Source organism: Dermacentor albipictus, chromosome 6 (genome assembly GCF_038994185.2).
Source record: "Dermacentor albipictus isolate Rhodes 1998 colony chromosome 6, USDA_Dalb.pri_finalv2, whole genome shotgun sequence".
In the NCBI taxonomy this organism is placed as follows: Eukaryota; Metazoa; Arthropoda; class Arachnida; order Ixodida; family Ixodidae; genus Dermacentor; species Dermacentor albipictus.
Window position 1 is genome coordinate 69,441,306 of NC_091826.1, and position 16,986 is coordinate 69,458,291.

The window sequence follows — 16,986 nt, forward strand, 5'->3', positions numbered from 1 at the left end:
CTGAAGACGATGCTTCCAGTACATGGCCACAAGTGGCACAATGCAACAAGCGCATGACAATGTAAACTCAGCGAACCGAACTTGAATAATCAATAACTCTAAAAAGTTACCGATTCTTCTGCTCGTGAATAAGCGGAAGTCGACGGCAGGAAGAAGTAATACGCCTAAACGAGCAGCGTTATTTTCTTTTTCGTTTTTTTTCTTTCAAGACGTGTCAAACACTCCGGACTACCAGAGTGCAAATGTACTCTTCGCGCTTGTCTCACTAGTAATGCATATAGACACATGCGCTTGGTCATATTCATGTATTTAAGCCAGCTGTGCAAAGGTGTGCGTCATTTTAGGTATCGCATCGTCCTTGCGTATTGTTTCTTCATCGTGCATAGTCGAAATTTCGAAATTTGTTATACGTACTGAAAAACATCTTTCTAGGAAGTCAAGAGCCCACAACAGCTATCGCTGAAAAGTCATCACGGGGATCTCGAATTTAGGGGGAGGATTTCGCGAGCTGCTATATGAACTTAGTGGTTAGAAAAAAGCCCTGTAGGGCCTTTTATGCAGAAACGAGAGATCTTTGAAAATAAGGAATTCATGGTTCTGTCGCTCCTTTATTATCCAACAACACAAATACAGGGCTTAACAACTTCCGACACATATTGGAAACGAGAGAGATCATAGTACGTAAAGAAAGATAAGAGCGCGCACGATTACACGCCGTGATAACAGTGTGCTTAATTAAGTGAACCCTGCAATACTTTTTTGAAACAGCGCACTACAAACAATTACCTTGTTTTCGGAACGTTTATTCATCCCTTCGCACATCAGAAACTACGCAAAATTAACACTCCATTTGCAACATACACAGCAAAATATTCATACTGACGCCTACTTCCCACATGTACACACAATCAACGAAACTGCGCATGTAGTTAGTTCATGACAACTGTCCCCCACTTCGTAAAAGCGAGTCAGCCGGAGGTAGCGGAGAGGCGACGATATCGCAGATGCATCCAAATGTGCCTTCTTACAGGAGCCGCATTCACGGAGATAAGCGAGCTAAAGCTGACTGTATTTCTTCTAACGCTGCCTCCCTGGTCTTGCCGGTAAGCTCCTGCACCTTCTCCACAAGGCCAGCGCTTGAGTGCAGCTTCTTCAAAGCATCCGCTCCTTCCACGTCACTGACGTCACCACTCCCCGAAATCACGAACTCCGCCGCCTTCTTTTGAAGACGAACGTTCCTCTTCAAAAGCTCTTCTACCTCGGTAATTGCATCGGGGTCATCGGGGTCATCAAGGTCAAAGAAAACCAGGAGACCTGTCACGGTGTAGTTATTCCTCAAACCCTGCAGGATGGTTTCTACGTGGTCGGGCGAGATTTCCCAATACTCGCATACGGTCACGGTATTCAACGTATTGTTCACAGCGAGCAACTCCGACAGGGACTTCGCCATTTCCGCAGTCACCGATTCGGCGTACATTGCGAACGTCCCGATGGAGCGGTTCTCTTTCAAGGAATCGAGGATGCTGACAAGCTGCCGCTCTTTGCCGGGTTCCACGCCCATGAAGTTGCAGATTTCCCGGAGCGTCGTCGTACGCCTCACAACAGAATCTATGCCGCGCGCGAGCGCGTCGAACGTTTTCTCGCCCGGGTAAAAGTGGAGCGCGCGGAGAGTCGTGTCCTCGGCCACGGCATCGAAGAATTCCCGAAGAACGACGTCGTCGACCGAGGAGGTGACGCTGAGGGACAGCTCGGGATGGCACGCTTGTTCCCGAAGGAGCCTCGTGAGTAGCGGAAGGAGCTGATCGGGCCACTGCAATCGAAGCCTCTTCAAGGCGCTCGCGCACAGTCCCGTGTCCAACAAGCGCTGCACTTGGTCCTGTTCCGCGAAACGCACGTCGAAAAGCTCCACCACCTCTAGTGTTGAGTTGGACGCCAGCACCTCGGCGAAGCGAATAAAGATCGTCGACGGTAAACTCATCTGCGCCAAGGTGAACCTCTTGAGCGTTTCGTTCACCGATAATGTTTCGACGAGCGCTGCAGCACCCTCGTCGCCGCCGCAGGAGTACCAAAGACTGAATTCCGTAAGCGTCTTGTTTTCTCGCAGATAGCTCGCAAGTTCTTTCGCAAATTCAGTACCTATGTTCTCGCATCGCAAGTCCAAAGAACGCAGGCTGCTGAACAATCCGGAAAGTTTTATGCTGCAATCTTCTCTTCCGCATTCAATGCGAAGCACTTGCAGCGCTTCGAGCGAAGAGCAGCCTCGGAAGTCATCAAATGCGATCCGGAACGCGTTCAGTGTCATTTGCCATATACAAATCTTCTTCACGGGCGGGCCTGTGCTTAACATGCGACGAAGCACGCCAGCGTCCTCATCTGAAAGCACCTTGGTGTACGTGAGCTCGCCTTGTTGGGCGCTCTCACTGCTGGCTCCGGCAGGGTTCTTCGGATCTTGATCGTGCCGGAGCTGTGGATCTTGATAGTGCCGGAGCTGTTCGAGCCGGAGCTGTTCGAGCCCCTTCCTAAACAACTCGTTAACATCAGTGTCGTGGGCGTCAGCCTCTTTGCGGACTCCTTCGTCCATGTCCAAAACTTCACAAAAAAACGTTTTTTCTTTATACGTACAAGGTTGAGTCGTGTTTGTAGTAACTAAGGCGCCATGTGAAACGAATTTTACCGAACTTCTCGAATCACGGCGGCAAAGTTTTTATCCCACAGCTGATATGATTCTAGGCGTAAAACCTTCGCTTTGTGAGATGAGGTTAGTAGAAGCACCTAAACGGCAGTTATGACTTTGTTCTTGCGTCCGCGACGATGCACTTCTGCCAGGCAACTTTGCAGCACAGAAAAAATCTCTTGAGGGAGAGCCAGCACTACTCTGAAGGCTTGTTGATGCCTAAAGTGTAAGAAGACAAAACAAGGAACGATTGTCAACATTAGAAATTCCACTAAACAATTAGTATAAAGGAACACTCGGTAAATGTAACAAAAATAAGGACGGATGGCATGGTACGGTCTTTATGCAGTGTTAGAAAAAGGAATTTCTCGGGCTGGAGTAAACGATTCGATAAGGGAATTGTCAGGCCCTGACGAAAGTCAAGGCGCCCCGTCGGCCCTGTCGACAAGAGCCACACGCCCTACTTGAATTATAACCGTATGACTATATGGCGATTCCGCATAGAAGCACTACACGTGTTGTTATATGTCGTATAGGGCAGGTCCATAATGGCCCTCATATCCAGCAGATGAACACATGTGTATCTTATACGAAAATTCGACAGAGACATCTTCAAGATTGCTTACGTGCCGGAATGCGAAAACATTGTAGGCGATTTGGTGAACAGTTTTCGCTCAGGTATATTCAACCGCATGTCGTCATGCACGTTGTAAACTGCACGGCGTTCTTTTTGAGACGTGATGCGGGTGCTACACCTCATCTTATAGACTCATGATTTAGAATTACAACTTAATTCTAGGCGTGTTGGTGCATACTTCATTCGATAAAGAAAAGCACTAACACCACATGCAACCACAAGAAACAAGGACGAAACGGTTGTCTCTCATCCTTTCTTTTGTGGTTGCATGTGTTAGCGCTGTTTTGTTTGCCAAATCATGATTTAGCGTCGAGAGTGTTGTTGTCTCCTGTCACATACGTGGCTCCTAACCACTAAGGGGGATTGGCCGAGAAATTTTGCCCCCGCCCTGTTTATTTGCCCCTGCACCTTTCTTGAAAGTGTATTCAAGATGAAATAAACATTCATTCATTCATTCATTCATTCAAATGGATACGCGGAGCGCAGCGGTGCCATTTCGTATTCACGGATCGTGAGTGCGGGGTAGAAGACGATGACGACGGTGAGCCGCACATCATCAAAGTATGTTTTTTTATTATTATTATTCTCTCTTTTTTTATTCCTATCAACGCGAGGCTTACTATAGTACTGATCACTAGTTTTACTCATGCATTCACAGTTTATTTTTCATCTTGGATTATATATTTATTTTACTTTTTTGTGGTAGCTATTTATTAACCAAATTCTTTTATTTATTCAATCATATTACCATCCGATTCGTGGCCTACCCCCCGTAGTGGGTTTGTGCCATTGATTGATGTTTCATTATCATCATCATCATCATCAAGTGCTGCGTGAGCTTTTGCATATAGGGAAAGACACGATGCCGGGTTCTGTATGTGTGAGACACCGATAAATTTGACGTCAATTCGAGCGGGACACTAGTTTGAAAACGTACCGTGTATACATAGTTTCGTACGTAGTACAGTGAAAGCTCGTTAATTCGAACTTCAATAATTCGAATTTATGGATAATTCGAACTGTACGATTTGGTCCGGCCAAGCTCCACAGAAGTCTATGTATAAAAAAGTCCGATAATTCGAACGCGAGAAGGTTCCCTCACGGATAATTCGAACTACGCTCGCCTGGCACACGGCCAGAGAAACGCGCCTACTGCCTACACACAAGGCTGTATTGCCTCCTAAACGGAGAGAACGGCGAGAGAAGGCAAAATCGGAAAAAAATCTAACCGACGCGGCGTCAGCCAGAAGGCAGCGGCGGCTGCCGCCTCTCCGTTCTACGTAACCTCCGAGACTTCTTGCCCGTTGCGAATCTCGGAGGCTTTGCAAATCTTGTACAGCTGCTAATGTTGTGCGGAGATGGCACGGCAAGCGCCAAAACACAGCGAATCAAGTACGTCGCAGCTGCGCTTGCAATCAAGAACCAACGAATCAGGGCATTCGCCACCTTCACATGTTCGGCGTCTTTGTCTCGGCAGTCTTCATCGGTTGTGTACCTCTGTTTTCAGCTTAGGAGGTATCGGCCGTCGCGATTCATTGTGATGATGTTAAGCCTCGGCTAACGTTCGTTTCTGTGGACATCGGTGGTGTGGCACAGTCGGACCAGAGCTTCGACTTGAAGATGGCGTGTGCCCGCGGCACACGCCATCACTTTCTGACACGCCAAATTTCTGACATTCCCTACTGCTTCCAAATCGCAGTGTACTGTTGCTCTCCTTCACTTTCGTTAGTTCGAACTTTCGTTAATTCGAACTGAAGCGGCTTCCCCTTGCGGTTCGAATTAACGAGCTTTTACTGTATACGTTATCGTCCTGGTGGAATTGTACCGTGATTGTGACTCAGTGCTCGCATGGTTTCTTGTTGAAATAAACATTTTATAAACACATGTTATGTGTAACTGTGCGTTTCCGAATGTCTATGTGCTTATATGTTAGTGAGTGACGATTCGGACACTACTTGGAAAACGTGCCACGTATACAATGTTTCGTGCTTTCCTGTCCTGGTGGAATTGTGCCGTGATTGTGACTCAGTGTTCATATCGTCTCTTGTTGAAAACTTTTTCTAAACACATTTCTTGGCGTGTTACTCTTTACGTCACTGGCCGTTTCTGACATGTTTTGGTCAGGCCTCCGACCATTTTCGCGAAATGGGGCATATAATGCTTTCGCAAACCCATCTGTTTACACATAACATATTTGGGATGACCCCTATATGATTATATTAGCATATGGGATTCACAATGTACATACATTTGTTTTGCAGATTAGCAAGAAGGCTATGCCCTCATCTAGACGATGTGTGAAGCTTTGACTCAAACCAAAGTATGCAAACGCCATACAAGGTACCCGGGAACACATTAAACCAAAGTATGTAAATGCCATACAAGGTACCAGGAAACGCATAACATGATTGCTCGCTATGTCACTTGGTTGTCTCACCTCGGGCCTCGGCCAATGAAAGCCTAGGTTTCACCGATATGAAGCCACAATGGATCCATTCATCTCCATCTGACTCATCTACGTATGAGGTCACCACGTGCAATGAGATAACCTACAGTCTGCTAAGTCAACGCAGCGGCTTTTGATGATACAAGAATGTTTTTGAAGCTTTCTGTCCATGTGACTTTATCAGTGAGCCGATGGAAGCAAAGATTTAACGGATACAAATCCAGTGGAATTATTCATTCCTACTGAGTCTATGCACGAGGCCTTCACGCAAAGCTTGTGCAAAAGCTATTCACAGCCCATAACAAAATCGTTACTGATTTCGTCTGATTGTTTCACTTTAGCTTATGCTGATGCGGGTTTAGATATGCAGCATGCGTTTCTTTTTTACTTTTTTAAACGCAGGAAGCCTAAGATGTCTCTAGTTCGTCTAGCGTCGTTCTCATTGTCTCCATCTATTACTAGAACTGGGTAGAACTGGGTAAGTGTTGGATCGGGGAGCCACAACTCTAATGCCACACTTTGGGCTTGGCATAGAGGTACCCTAACGGCAGACTCACCTGATCGCTATCGAGCGCTCTCGCAGTGGAGTTTACATTCGACTTGTCGAAATCCAGCGCTCGGAACACATTCGCCTGGCTCATTCATACCGAGAGCGTGCGGAGGCCCTCTCACCTTCAAGTTGGGAGCGCGAAAGAATCTCGATCACGCGGCCACTACGATTGCCCTGGGTGCAGGTGTACGTTCGGCTGGGGCAGGCTTTTTTGTGGCTCCAATCTCAAGTTGGAGAGCATTGTGACTGCTGTCAGGTGGACCCAATAAGAACCTCTGACGCCGCTTTGCGATGCGTTCGCCAGATAGCGCGCGCGGTGACGGCACATCATCATCATCATCATCATCGGCACCAACACAACGCATTTCACAGGGGTGGTCATGTGATCATCACCGCCGCCATCATGTCGAGCCACGGGGTTGAAATGCGCGCATCTGTGGTTGCAATGTTCCCAGGGCTTCATGCACATCGTGTTGGCGTTAGCTCGGGGGATCCCATCTAAATAAGACAGCAGAAATTGTTTGCGTCTGCAGCCATTGCGTTAAATACGATGAGATTTGTTGCATATAAATGTTAAAATCTAGTGATTGTAGACAGCATAGCCGTTACATAGTTCGTCGATTATTTTATAAAACTCGCTCAAGTTTGCTAACTCTAGAAAAATAACACACTCAAGCTTACAACTCTAATTCAGCAATTAGAAAGGATATCACAATTCTTTAAACTGCATCTAGTAGTATATCTAAAGCGAATAAAATTGATATAGTATGCATGGCCATCAAATACACAACCAATATTCATGTGAACAGGACTTTTGAAAACCCCTTGTAAACACTATAACAAATTAATATGTAAATCCATACATGAAATTTGTCCGGTTTCGGTGCTCTAACGGATGCCGTTTACCATACTGCGATATCTGTTTGTGGTGCTGAGTTAGGAATTTGTAAACTCCGTGCTCCAATTTTATTTAACTTACCGATTGTAGTTGTTCTTGTAAACAAATTCAGGATCCACATGAAAATTCTGCTCCCTACAGTCCCTAAATTTTAACTACCTCGCTTAAACGCAAGAGCTTCGTTAAAATCGGTCCAAGGGTTACACCAGAACATTTCTGTGCTTTACATGTACGGACATGGACGAGATGTTGGAATAGATTGGAATAGTTTTACTCTATAGGGCCCCAGCCAGCGTGAAATTATTACAATGCCTACGAGTGTTTTGAAAAAAGTCCTGCTCACGAATTAGCGGTACATTTCAGAGCGCTGTAAACGGTGTACTTTCCATCGCGATCGAGCCCGATCCGCATCGAAACTGCCGCCTGCGATTTGCTTCGTCGGGCAGCGAGCGAAAGTGAGCCAATCACGACCGAGAAATTCGATCCTGGTCGGGCCCAATCACGATCGACAGCGCGCCGTGTGCTACCTGGATAAATTATAATAGATTAATATCGTCCGCTTTAGATGTATTAGAAGATGGAGTTAACAAAATCGTATTACCTTTCTTTATTACCGAGTTACGTTGTTGTGAACACAATACTTGAGTTTTCAAGAATGTTGTTCTTTTCAAGAAAAATAATCGTTGCTGTAATTTAAAAATTTAGCTTCCACAGTAACTAGAGCAATGTTTTTAATGCAATAAGCCTCATCAATATCAGTGCTTTAACTACCGAGAAAAATGTCTTTCTTCCCATGCCAGCTGATTTCTATTCCGAGCTTTATATGCTTTCCTTTTCATGCTTCGGTATAAACACGCGCGCGCGCGCGCACACACACACACACACACACACACACACACACACACACACACACACACACGCACGTCTTTGCGTGCATTTACCGTAGGACACGTACAAGTCAGACGTCCCAGACGGCCCACACATCTACAGCAGCGCCGCGCTTGGGTGATAGTTGAAGCCCGAGCGAAACTGCTCTTTCCAAGCGGCATTCATGCTTTACTATGTGTGTTATCACCGCTCTGACTTGGCGCGCAAGTTGCAGAACAGTTGAGCAATCTATATACAGCCGAGTCGGAAGACGGGCTAACGCGTAACAAAATCTTGTGCGACGACATAAATATGCAACTGAGTTTGCTGACAATAACAACACGAATAATATTACTTACGGGCGCTGACGCAAAACTGGCATGCAGAAACGTCAAAACGGGCGCTGACGCAAAACTGGCATGCAGAAACGTCAAAGAGCTGTGCAGCAGGCTACACGACGAAAAATGCAACGTGCATTAACGTCAGTGAAACAGGCCTACGATTGTAACTGGTAGCTACCACCACTGCCACTCTTACATAAGTAAACGTCCAGTCTCTTTGTGTTGCTTACCTAAAGCAGAACGGCACTTGCTGAACGTTTTTTTTTTTTTTTTTTCTTGCAGTCGAAGGCTTCGAATGTGCTCAGCTTATCTTCAGGAAAGCAAAACGTGTAGCACTCCGTCAGGGACAGGCGATGATAGCGCTCCAAGATACAGATATTTCTGTACTGCTACTACGGGAAAAAAGAGTCGATAACGAAGTTACATGCCAGCGTGCAACTTGACGTGAGAGGCGTCCACGCCACCGCCCCACGTGGAAATCAGGTAGACACCAAACGCCAAGAAGATAGTAGTGTTCGGTCTGACGAACCTGTTTGTATTTTCCGCAAGCCGCTGCACATTTTGTAGCGCTGATGTAGCTTATGATGTGAATAGCTTTATACGTGGAAATGGGCGTTGTTTTAAGGAAGATCACAGAACGTCGTCTGTAGCGTTATAACGCGGTTTATTGCAACCAATTTTTATAATTTGGAAACGTGTTTCCGTAAATCACTTTCAAAACGTATTTCGTGAAATTTAAGCTACAGAACACCGCACACTCCAAGAATATGCCTGTGTGTCGTAAGCTAAACAAACCGCATATCAGTCGTTTGGGCCAGTTAACTGAATAAGAAAAATGAAATTTGGCCGTATTATTTAGCGTAACGTAACTTGACCAAACTGGCGACTTTTTATGTAAACACTGAGGTTGGAGCATCTGCTTGTTGCACTTCTGAAGCGTAACGGGAGAGCAATGTAGATGCGAGTTCGCACTCTTCAAGGAATAAACTGAAACATGATAAATTCATTTCGCCTGTGATGTCTTCTTCCCTAGAATTTTATCGCGAAATCTACTGTAAGACCCTGTGGTCATCAGAGCAACATCAACTCGCGTTGATTTCAAGTCACATGATTTTTTGAGTGCAGAATATTTTTGTGAATAGGCTCGCGTACTCTTCTCTGTAAGAATAAGAAGTACCGAAGGCCCAAATAAATAGTAAATTATTGTGTTCGTTTGACTCTAAGGCGAAACCGCATTCATGAAGTCAACCAGCTGGCTTACGCCGGATGAAGCTGTTGATCCTAAGGTGGGTTCGGCGCACGTTGACGGCATCCGGTCTTGTTGAGATAATCTTGTGTTTGTGAACTTGATGAAGGCGTCAGAGTTGCAGAATCTCCTTATTTGCCACTTTCGGAAAAGATGCGACACAGAAACGTCGGCGAGAACAGGTACAGGCGATGAGATAAGATGATTGCGCTCCCAATACAAATTTTTCTGTCCGGTGACACGGAAAAGGCAGCCGATAACAAAGTTACAAGCCGGCGTGCAAATTGACATGGGACGCGTCTACGCCGCCGTCCGTCAGAGAAACGTTGGGTAGCACGTTTCTGCCCCACAACCCAGCTTCTGAAGGCGATGGTTCAATCGGTTACGTCGCTGAAACGGGCATAATCGAAGATCAGCATGAGGAAGTAAATTTAGCAACCACGGATTCTGCATTTGATACATCAACAACTCTAAAAGGGCACTCACTTTTTTTTCTACCCATGTAGTTCATATGATGGCCCCCGCAAAAATATGATTGCATGCCTAACTACACTGCCGCCTTCTAGTTTTTCTCCTCCATAGGTTGTTAGATATGGGGCTGTTTCCTGCGCCTACTTCGAGTTCCCCAGACCACATCGAATCGCAGCACAACTAATTGAGAAGCGCAGAAACGCGGAAAGTACATTCCAGAGGAGCGCTCGAGCAAACAAGTTGAAGGCCACAAGTTCACGTGCAAAGAAGTTCGTACGCCGCCGGTGGAGCTATTCAATGCTTGGCTCTTCCAGAAAGCGAGGGGATAGCCCGGCACTGTTGCAAGTAAAGTGGGCGCCGAAGCAAGACGGCTGTGATGTACCGGGAAGGCCTGGCAGCGTAGCCCCCATACGCCCATTGTGCCGACGCGTTGCAAGCCAGCGATGCAAGACCACAGGGAAAAGTAAAGCACCGTGAAAGTAAGGCACCCCCTGCCCGCCTTGGTCCGCCGTCGCCCCCAGCGAGTTGTAAGTCAGCAAGGCAAGACCGCAAGGGGACCAAGCGGCGACTCTCTTCGCTGGGTATGACACCATCGCACGGGCGCCTACCATTGGCCGAAAATGGCGTCATCTGAGCGGACTCTTCCATTGGCCGAACATGACGCGACTTCCAGTCCTCGAAGGGTTTAAAAGAAGGATTCCAGAGATTCCAGAGCATTCCCTGATTGACCTCTCTCGAACTTCTTGCCGCGGGCCGCAGCGTCCGAGTTGCTGCCGGCCCGTAACGACTGTACGACTGTTACTTGACTCTCATCTCCCTGTATATAATGTAAAATAAATGCTCCAAGTTTTGTTTTCATCCCGAAGTCCGTCCTCAACCCCTACAAGGTCCTGCACAAGTGGACGAGTCAGTATACTGGCATTAACAAATTTATGGCAAGCCGATGCTGAAGTTTACTTTTCAAACTACGCTGAATGATTTTTTTTTAAAAAACAAGGCATTGTCGTTGTAGCATCCAATTCCCACAAAGAACTCCGTGCTTTCTTTGTACGACAGCCACAGGTGGCACATGCTTCTTCGGGCGATTCATCAAAATAGCTTTTTGTCTGTGCTCGTGGCATCATGTAAACAGATTTTGATTAGAAAAAATAGCGCATTCACCGTCAAGGAGAACGAATTAAGAGGAAGTTTTACCTCGGGAGGTTCCAAAACGATACAACTGCAACGCAGAAATGTTCAGATCAAAGAACCACTGAAAAACAGTCGCGGTTTCGCCGGCGAACCATCGATTGCGATTGCAAATTTTTCGACAGTTATACGAAGTACGCATGGTAGTAGTATAAGCCGTATAAACTTGTAAACACTCGCTTACTAAGTAAACTAACAAGAATCGTGGTACGAGGGCTTCGACAGGAATTCCGAGCGCAAGCTCATTTCCAAAGTGTTTCACCCCTGTAGGAAGCTGAACGCGATGCCGGGGTGACACTTGTTTGTGCTCGTTTGAACCAGTGGGTTCCCGGCAGCGGTGTCGGTCGAACCCACAACCTCCCGCAGCCGAAGCGAGCGCTCTACAACCAGGCTGCGGAAATAGGCAAACCTTAAAAATTAAAATTATGAGGATTTACGTGCCAAAACCACGATTTGATCATGAAGCACGCCGCCGTGGGGGACCCCGGAATAATTTAGACCACCAGGGGTTCTTTAATCGTGCACCTAAATCTAAGTACACGGGTGTTTTCGGATTTCGCGCCAATTTAATGGCGGCCGCCGTGGCCGGGATTCGATATAGGCAAACATGAACACATCTCACTCGGTGACCGCGGACGCTCGCTGGCAATACGCTAGCGCGAGGAATCGTGGCAGCACCAGCGAGCGAATTGACATTCGGGCTGCCTTTCGCTTAAGGTGATAGGCCACATTCAATGGTGAATTTTTTCACCAGATTGATTTTTGTTCTTTTTTTACATTTTATGTTGCCCAAACATTCAGCAACATGTCTCAAAAAATTATCCTCCTTACGCCATTTGTTTGGGAGTTACAGAGAGTTTTGCAACCCGTACCCTCGTATTGCGAAACCTAAAATCAGTACTATTTCTTTTATGTAGATATTATCCAAATAGCTTTTTTTATTTTATGTTGACACCGAGCAGCCACACGAACAAAAGGAGAATCTAGTACATCTCACGGGGGGGCTCCAGCTATGAAGCAAGTGCATTTTAGGCCTCTGTGTAGTTTTATCATCTTTCACATGGTTTGAAGATTACGTTTTTCTCAAAACAAGATATTAGAGAGTTTTAGAATAGGGGCCCCAATAGTTTGGGGCCTCAAAGAGCTTTGCGGGTGTTGGCGTCGGGGCACGCAGGAGTGAAGAGCTTAGAATAGGGCTTTGCGTTTGCGGATAGCGTCTTAAATGCGCTGGCAGCGCCACTACGGCGTCAAAGAAAAGCTATCAGAAATATTTGAATAAAATATACCATTTTATGATAGGAATAGTAATTTTGCGTTGCGTCTATTGGAATTTAATTACAATTTAGACGCTATTCTGTAAACAGCAAACAATTAGTTGCGCTTAGTTTTGAGCAAGCCAACTTTACGTGCCTTCACCAGCCAAGCTTAGCCGTGTTAGGCCTACGAGGCATAAAATCCACAATCGAATTCGGAATCCGCGGCGTGTAATGAATCAATGTTCATAACACACGCTAGTTGAGAGAAATCGATAACCTCAGTCACTTCTCCTAGCTTGCGAACTTCACGCGTTACCACGAATCGAACCCAGTTTGGTGCTGGGCCAGAGCAGTCGCTTCGATGGGTGCCGCCATGTTTGCTGACGCAGAACTTTTGGGGCTGCTATTTTGGCTCCCGCTAAATCTGTGAAGCAGCGTTCCCAACGCAAAACCCAAATGCAGTTTGCGTCTCGCGCATGCGCAGTGGCTTCGACGCTGTTTCTTTCGGGCCCCTATCCTAAAACTGTCTATTGTTCCGCCTCATGTTACACAAACTTTGGTAACTCTTTCTTGAATTAACATATTAATATGAAATTTTGCACACTCATTGCTTATTTATAGATGTGTGCAACAAACTGGAGCAAAAGAAATTGATGAGAGATTTTCGCATTTACCGATCATTCTGCAAATATATTTGGTCCAAATTGAAAATCTCGTTCACTTTGCTTAGCTCTTCGACCATTACTTTATTAGTATTTATGACTTTGCATTCACCCTGCTTTATTGCACACGTCTCCCACATATAGCTACATAAATTCCAAAGCTTTACTCAATTCAGCAAATCATTGGTTACATATCACTGCTGCCGTGACTAGCACTTCACCGCATTTTGTGACAAAAATTATTTGCCAAAAATCAAATGAACCATTTTCTTCAATTTAAGGATGGTTGAATAAGCTGAATAAGACATGCGTAGTCGGGAAAAAAGTTGCTTAAATACTGGCTTCCGATAAAAAAAATGTGTGTAGCCTACCACCTCAAACGCAAACTAAGCGCCGAGAACACAGTGCACACGAAGCTATCAATTCTCGGCGCACTCTCTCCCCGTCGCAGATGGCTTTCGAGATGGGGCCCGCGTGGCCGCGCCCAGCCGCGCCATACACAGCCGCCGACGGACTAGAAGCCACCGCTCCCACGTACCTTGCGCGCGACGAAAGACAGCGTGCTTCCTCCCCCCCTTCCTCCCTTGCACGCGAGAGATCGAGCCACCATTCTCACCTCACCATCGCACGCATTCACTCGCGCACACAGCATACGAGTGCGGCCGCGATGTTTCGCACTTGGACTTTATGCGAACATCACGTCGACGCCGATACCGACGGCGAAAGTGCTCCTAGAGTGTCCATATAATTATTATCGGAATAAAAGGTTTGAATGAAATTAGTTGCATCCAGGAGAGGAATGTGAATTCTGGCGACTGTAAGAAGCAGAATTCTGATTTGGGGCCTCTATAATTTTAGACAAACGCAGAAAATTGGCGAGTAATAGATATTGACGTACGACGTTTACGACTCTGCAACTCTGCAGAGATATCAAATATTCCGATTCTTTAAAGTGCATCGCTTGGAGCACTTGTAGCGCGAAAACGTCACATACGAGTGGAGAGAATATTCGAAATCGTTGCAATATTTCCGAGTTTTTTAAAAACTCTAACTCATAAATTGCGGATAGTTTTCAGGGTGGTGCTTAATGTATCGATTTGGTCCGCATTTATCTTCAAAGTTGTGTCCTTCGACAGTCTTCCTCGAAGCCGGCCCGTCCGAGAAAACGGCGCTCGCATGGCCGGTTGCTCGAAAGTGTTTCATATTTAAGCATCAGAAGCACCTTAACAAACTACCGGTATCGTGAGCGACTGTACTCTGAAGACGTAGTCGTTCCGGCACGGAAGGTCGCGCGGGTTCAAACCCGAGTGGCCGTGGGACGAGTTGTAAAGGGCCCGGGTTGATGTGATGATCTTGGGACAATGAACTACGCTCGGGTATGGCCACGGAGTCATTTCGGCCTCTGGAGGCCGAAAGGGGATCTGATTGCCCGGGGAGAAGAATTTTTCCTTTTCTCCTGAAAAGTACGCCCCTCCAAAGCACCGGGGAAAAAAGTTCGCGCATACTCCGTGAGGGCCATGCGCTCGGAGCAGGTGCAAGACGGCCGATGCCTTGCTCGAGTGTGCGCACTGGTGTAGCGAACGTGCGTGCCAAGGCGTATGCACGTCTTTGGGCAAGGGTCCCTCGTCGTCCGCATATTTGAGAGAGAATAGCGCACGCAGGGCTTTCGCCATTCCCGACCTGTTCAGACATCTCAAAGATCGACCCCACGGAAACGGGTGGTGTTATGCTAACACGCATGTCAGGGCTTTGGAGCCGAATTTAGTCCGTGATTTGGTCACTCCTGTCCGAGCTACCGAGCAAAAAGAAGCATGGCAAAGAAGGCCACGGTGTTTGGAAGTTCGGCGACAAACGGTTCCGCAACCTTCTCATTGCGCTTTGCCGCTTGGTATAGGAGCTGTTGTTCCGGCAAAACTTTAGAAGCGCGTGCCAGCTGTATTGCAATATCAACGCCTCCTATAACTATATGCCTGGAACGTCGCTCTCTTTTCCATAGGGAGCTCTCTGCCGAGTGTTGCGACCATGCGCCGCAGGACGGCGCGCGCCACCGTACCGGTCTCCATGGCAACCACTGACGCCGCCGCCGAAAGCTCACGACGCGCCAGCCGCTTGGCTAGTACACTGTAGCTTGGCTGCCGACGTCGCTCCCGGTTGGCTCCCGGTAGCCGCGCCACCGGCATGTTTACAAGGGCTGGCCGCAAGAGGCGCTCGCCACCGTACCAAAAGGAGGAGAGTACAGGCGAGGGAAGGGCATGCAGCGCGTTTGCGGCTCACGTTCCAGGCATTGTATATTATAGGAGGCGTTGGCAATATATACTACAACGTAATTGTAGCGTTTGCTTTTTAAAAGCGATGACCCCATTTTCTCTTATTCCCACCGCTGTTGTAGAGAGTAGACAGCACCTTGGCCGAATGGTTATCTGCGACTGGACATGTGGCAGTGATCATGCACGCAAATGAGAAGTGAATTGAGGTCACATCTTTCTGGCCCAGGATGTCCGGCGGACGTCCTATGGATATTCTTTTCCGATATAAAGGACTCCAATTGGACGTCCGCAAATCCCTAACAGACGTCCATCGGCCGTTTGTAAAACAAATTTGTAGATCCATCGGACATTCGAAATGGGATGAAGTGGCGGACGTATTTCGGACGAGTGTGTGCGCGTGTGTGCGCACACACACGCAACCACACATATCTTGAAGCAGTGATAGTGGAACGCATTAAAGCATCCGACCAATGTTATATAACAACCTGTCGGGTGCATCAGCGCATTTCACTGTCGCCGCTCTGCCGCAAATAAACAAAAGGAAAGGGCCCACGCCAGCTTCAAATTACAATAAATGTTTTACTGCCACCTTATGTTACAAAGTCCACAAAGCACACGCGAATACTGTTCATAGCAACAAATATTCATGCTGATAAGGAAATTTGCAGATCTAGATATCATTACTGAAGTTAGAACCGCACGAAGACGTAAACAAATATAGAAACTTCAGCATGTTGGAGCTGTTAAGAACGGCCAGCTGCAGTGCAAGTTTGCCAGCCATTTACGCCAGCGGTGGCAACTTCACCTTGGAACGCCGCCGCGAACCTCTAGCCACGGCGTGACTAAGTCGACTTTGTGTCGGGAACAATACGCACGTCCGCCACTCTCAGTCGCTTCAGCTAGGATGCGTTTGACGAAGCAGGGTTTGTGCTGAAACCGCCATCGTTACGCTCTAGCCTCGTCGCCGTTGTGACGGAGTGAGTTAGGCGGGCCAACTATTGTTACCAAACTCCCCAACGCGGACCTGATCTGCCATGGGTGGGGGAGTTGCCGCGGGAACGTCGTCGTAGGCTCCTTCCCACGCACCGACCAAGACGAAAGACAATGTGCTACCCGGGTACGCTACCCGGGTCGGCTCCGAGTTCTACGAAGCCCCTCTGACGTCGGCTCCGGGCCATGCACCTGTGTGCGTGTGTGTAAGCCGTCCCGAGGAGAGGCGACGTATTTACAATGACTGGACGAACGTTTCCGTCCCCTTGCAATCAAGGGGGGACCGAGTGCTTATAAGCAGCGATTGTCGGCTGCTAGAGTGTGCTCGTCGTCGTGCTCTGTGCTCGTCAATGTACTCGTCAGCTGTGTGCTCGTTTGCTGTATGCTTCGTCTTGCGGGCTCCATTTGGGAGCCACGCTGGACTGTCGATGTATCTCTTGTTTCAACTGTAAATAATGTAAATAAATCCTGTTCACCTAGTTCCTCCCAAGTT

At 47.3% G+C, this 16,986-nt stretch overlaps 2 protein-coding genes across 5 annotated transcripts in view; both read right to left on the reverse strand.

The window, feature by feature from the left end:
- Positions 1-16,986, reverse strand: part of LOC135910514 (protein NLRC3-like) — a 69,541-nt gene that overhangs the window by 4,895 nt on the left and 47,660 nt on the right. Inside the window, exon 1 of one of the 3 annotated variants that reach the window (XM_070540803.1) lies at positions 8,644-8,909. The exons of the other annotated variants lie outside the window; for them this stretch is intronic. The gene's annotated coding sequence lies outside the window, so the exon portion shown is untranslated. Of the gene's footprint in view, positions 1-8,643; positions 8,910-16,986 lie in introns of those variants that run through there. 3 annotated transcript variants of the gene reach the window in all.
- LOC135910513 (protein NLRC3-like) lies at positions 589-8,594 on the reverse strand. Of its 2 annotated transcripts, none has more exons than XM_070540802.1 (2): positions 8,471-8,594; positions 589-2,893 (listed from the first exon to the last, which is right to left on the reverse strand). In XM_070540802.1, exon 2 carries the CDS (start codon positions 2,579-2,581, stop codon positions 1,040-1,042), a length of 1,542 nt encoding a protein of 513 aa, XP_070396903.1. In that variant the 5' UTR covers positions 2,582-2,893; positions 8,471-8,594; the 3' UTR covers positions 589-1,039. The 2 variants fall into 2 exon arrangements, with proteins under 2 accessions (XP_070396903.1, XP_065298642.2); XM_065442570.2 differs by lacking the exon at positions 8,471-8,594 and adding an exon at positions 8,432-8,454.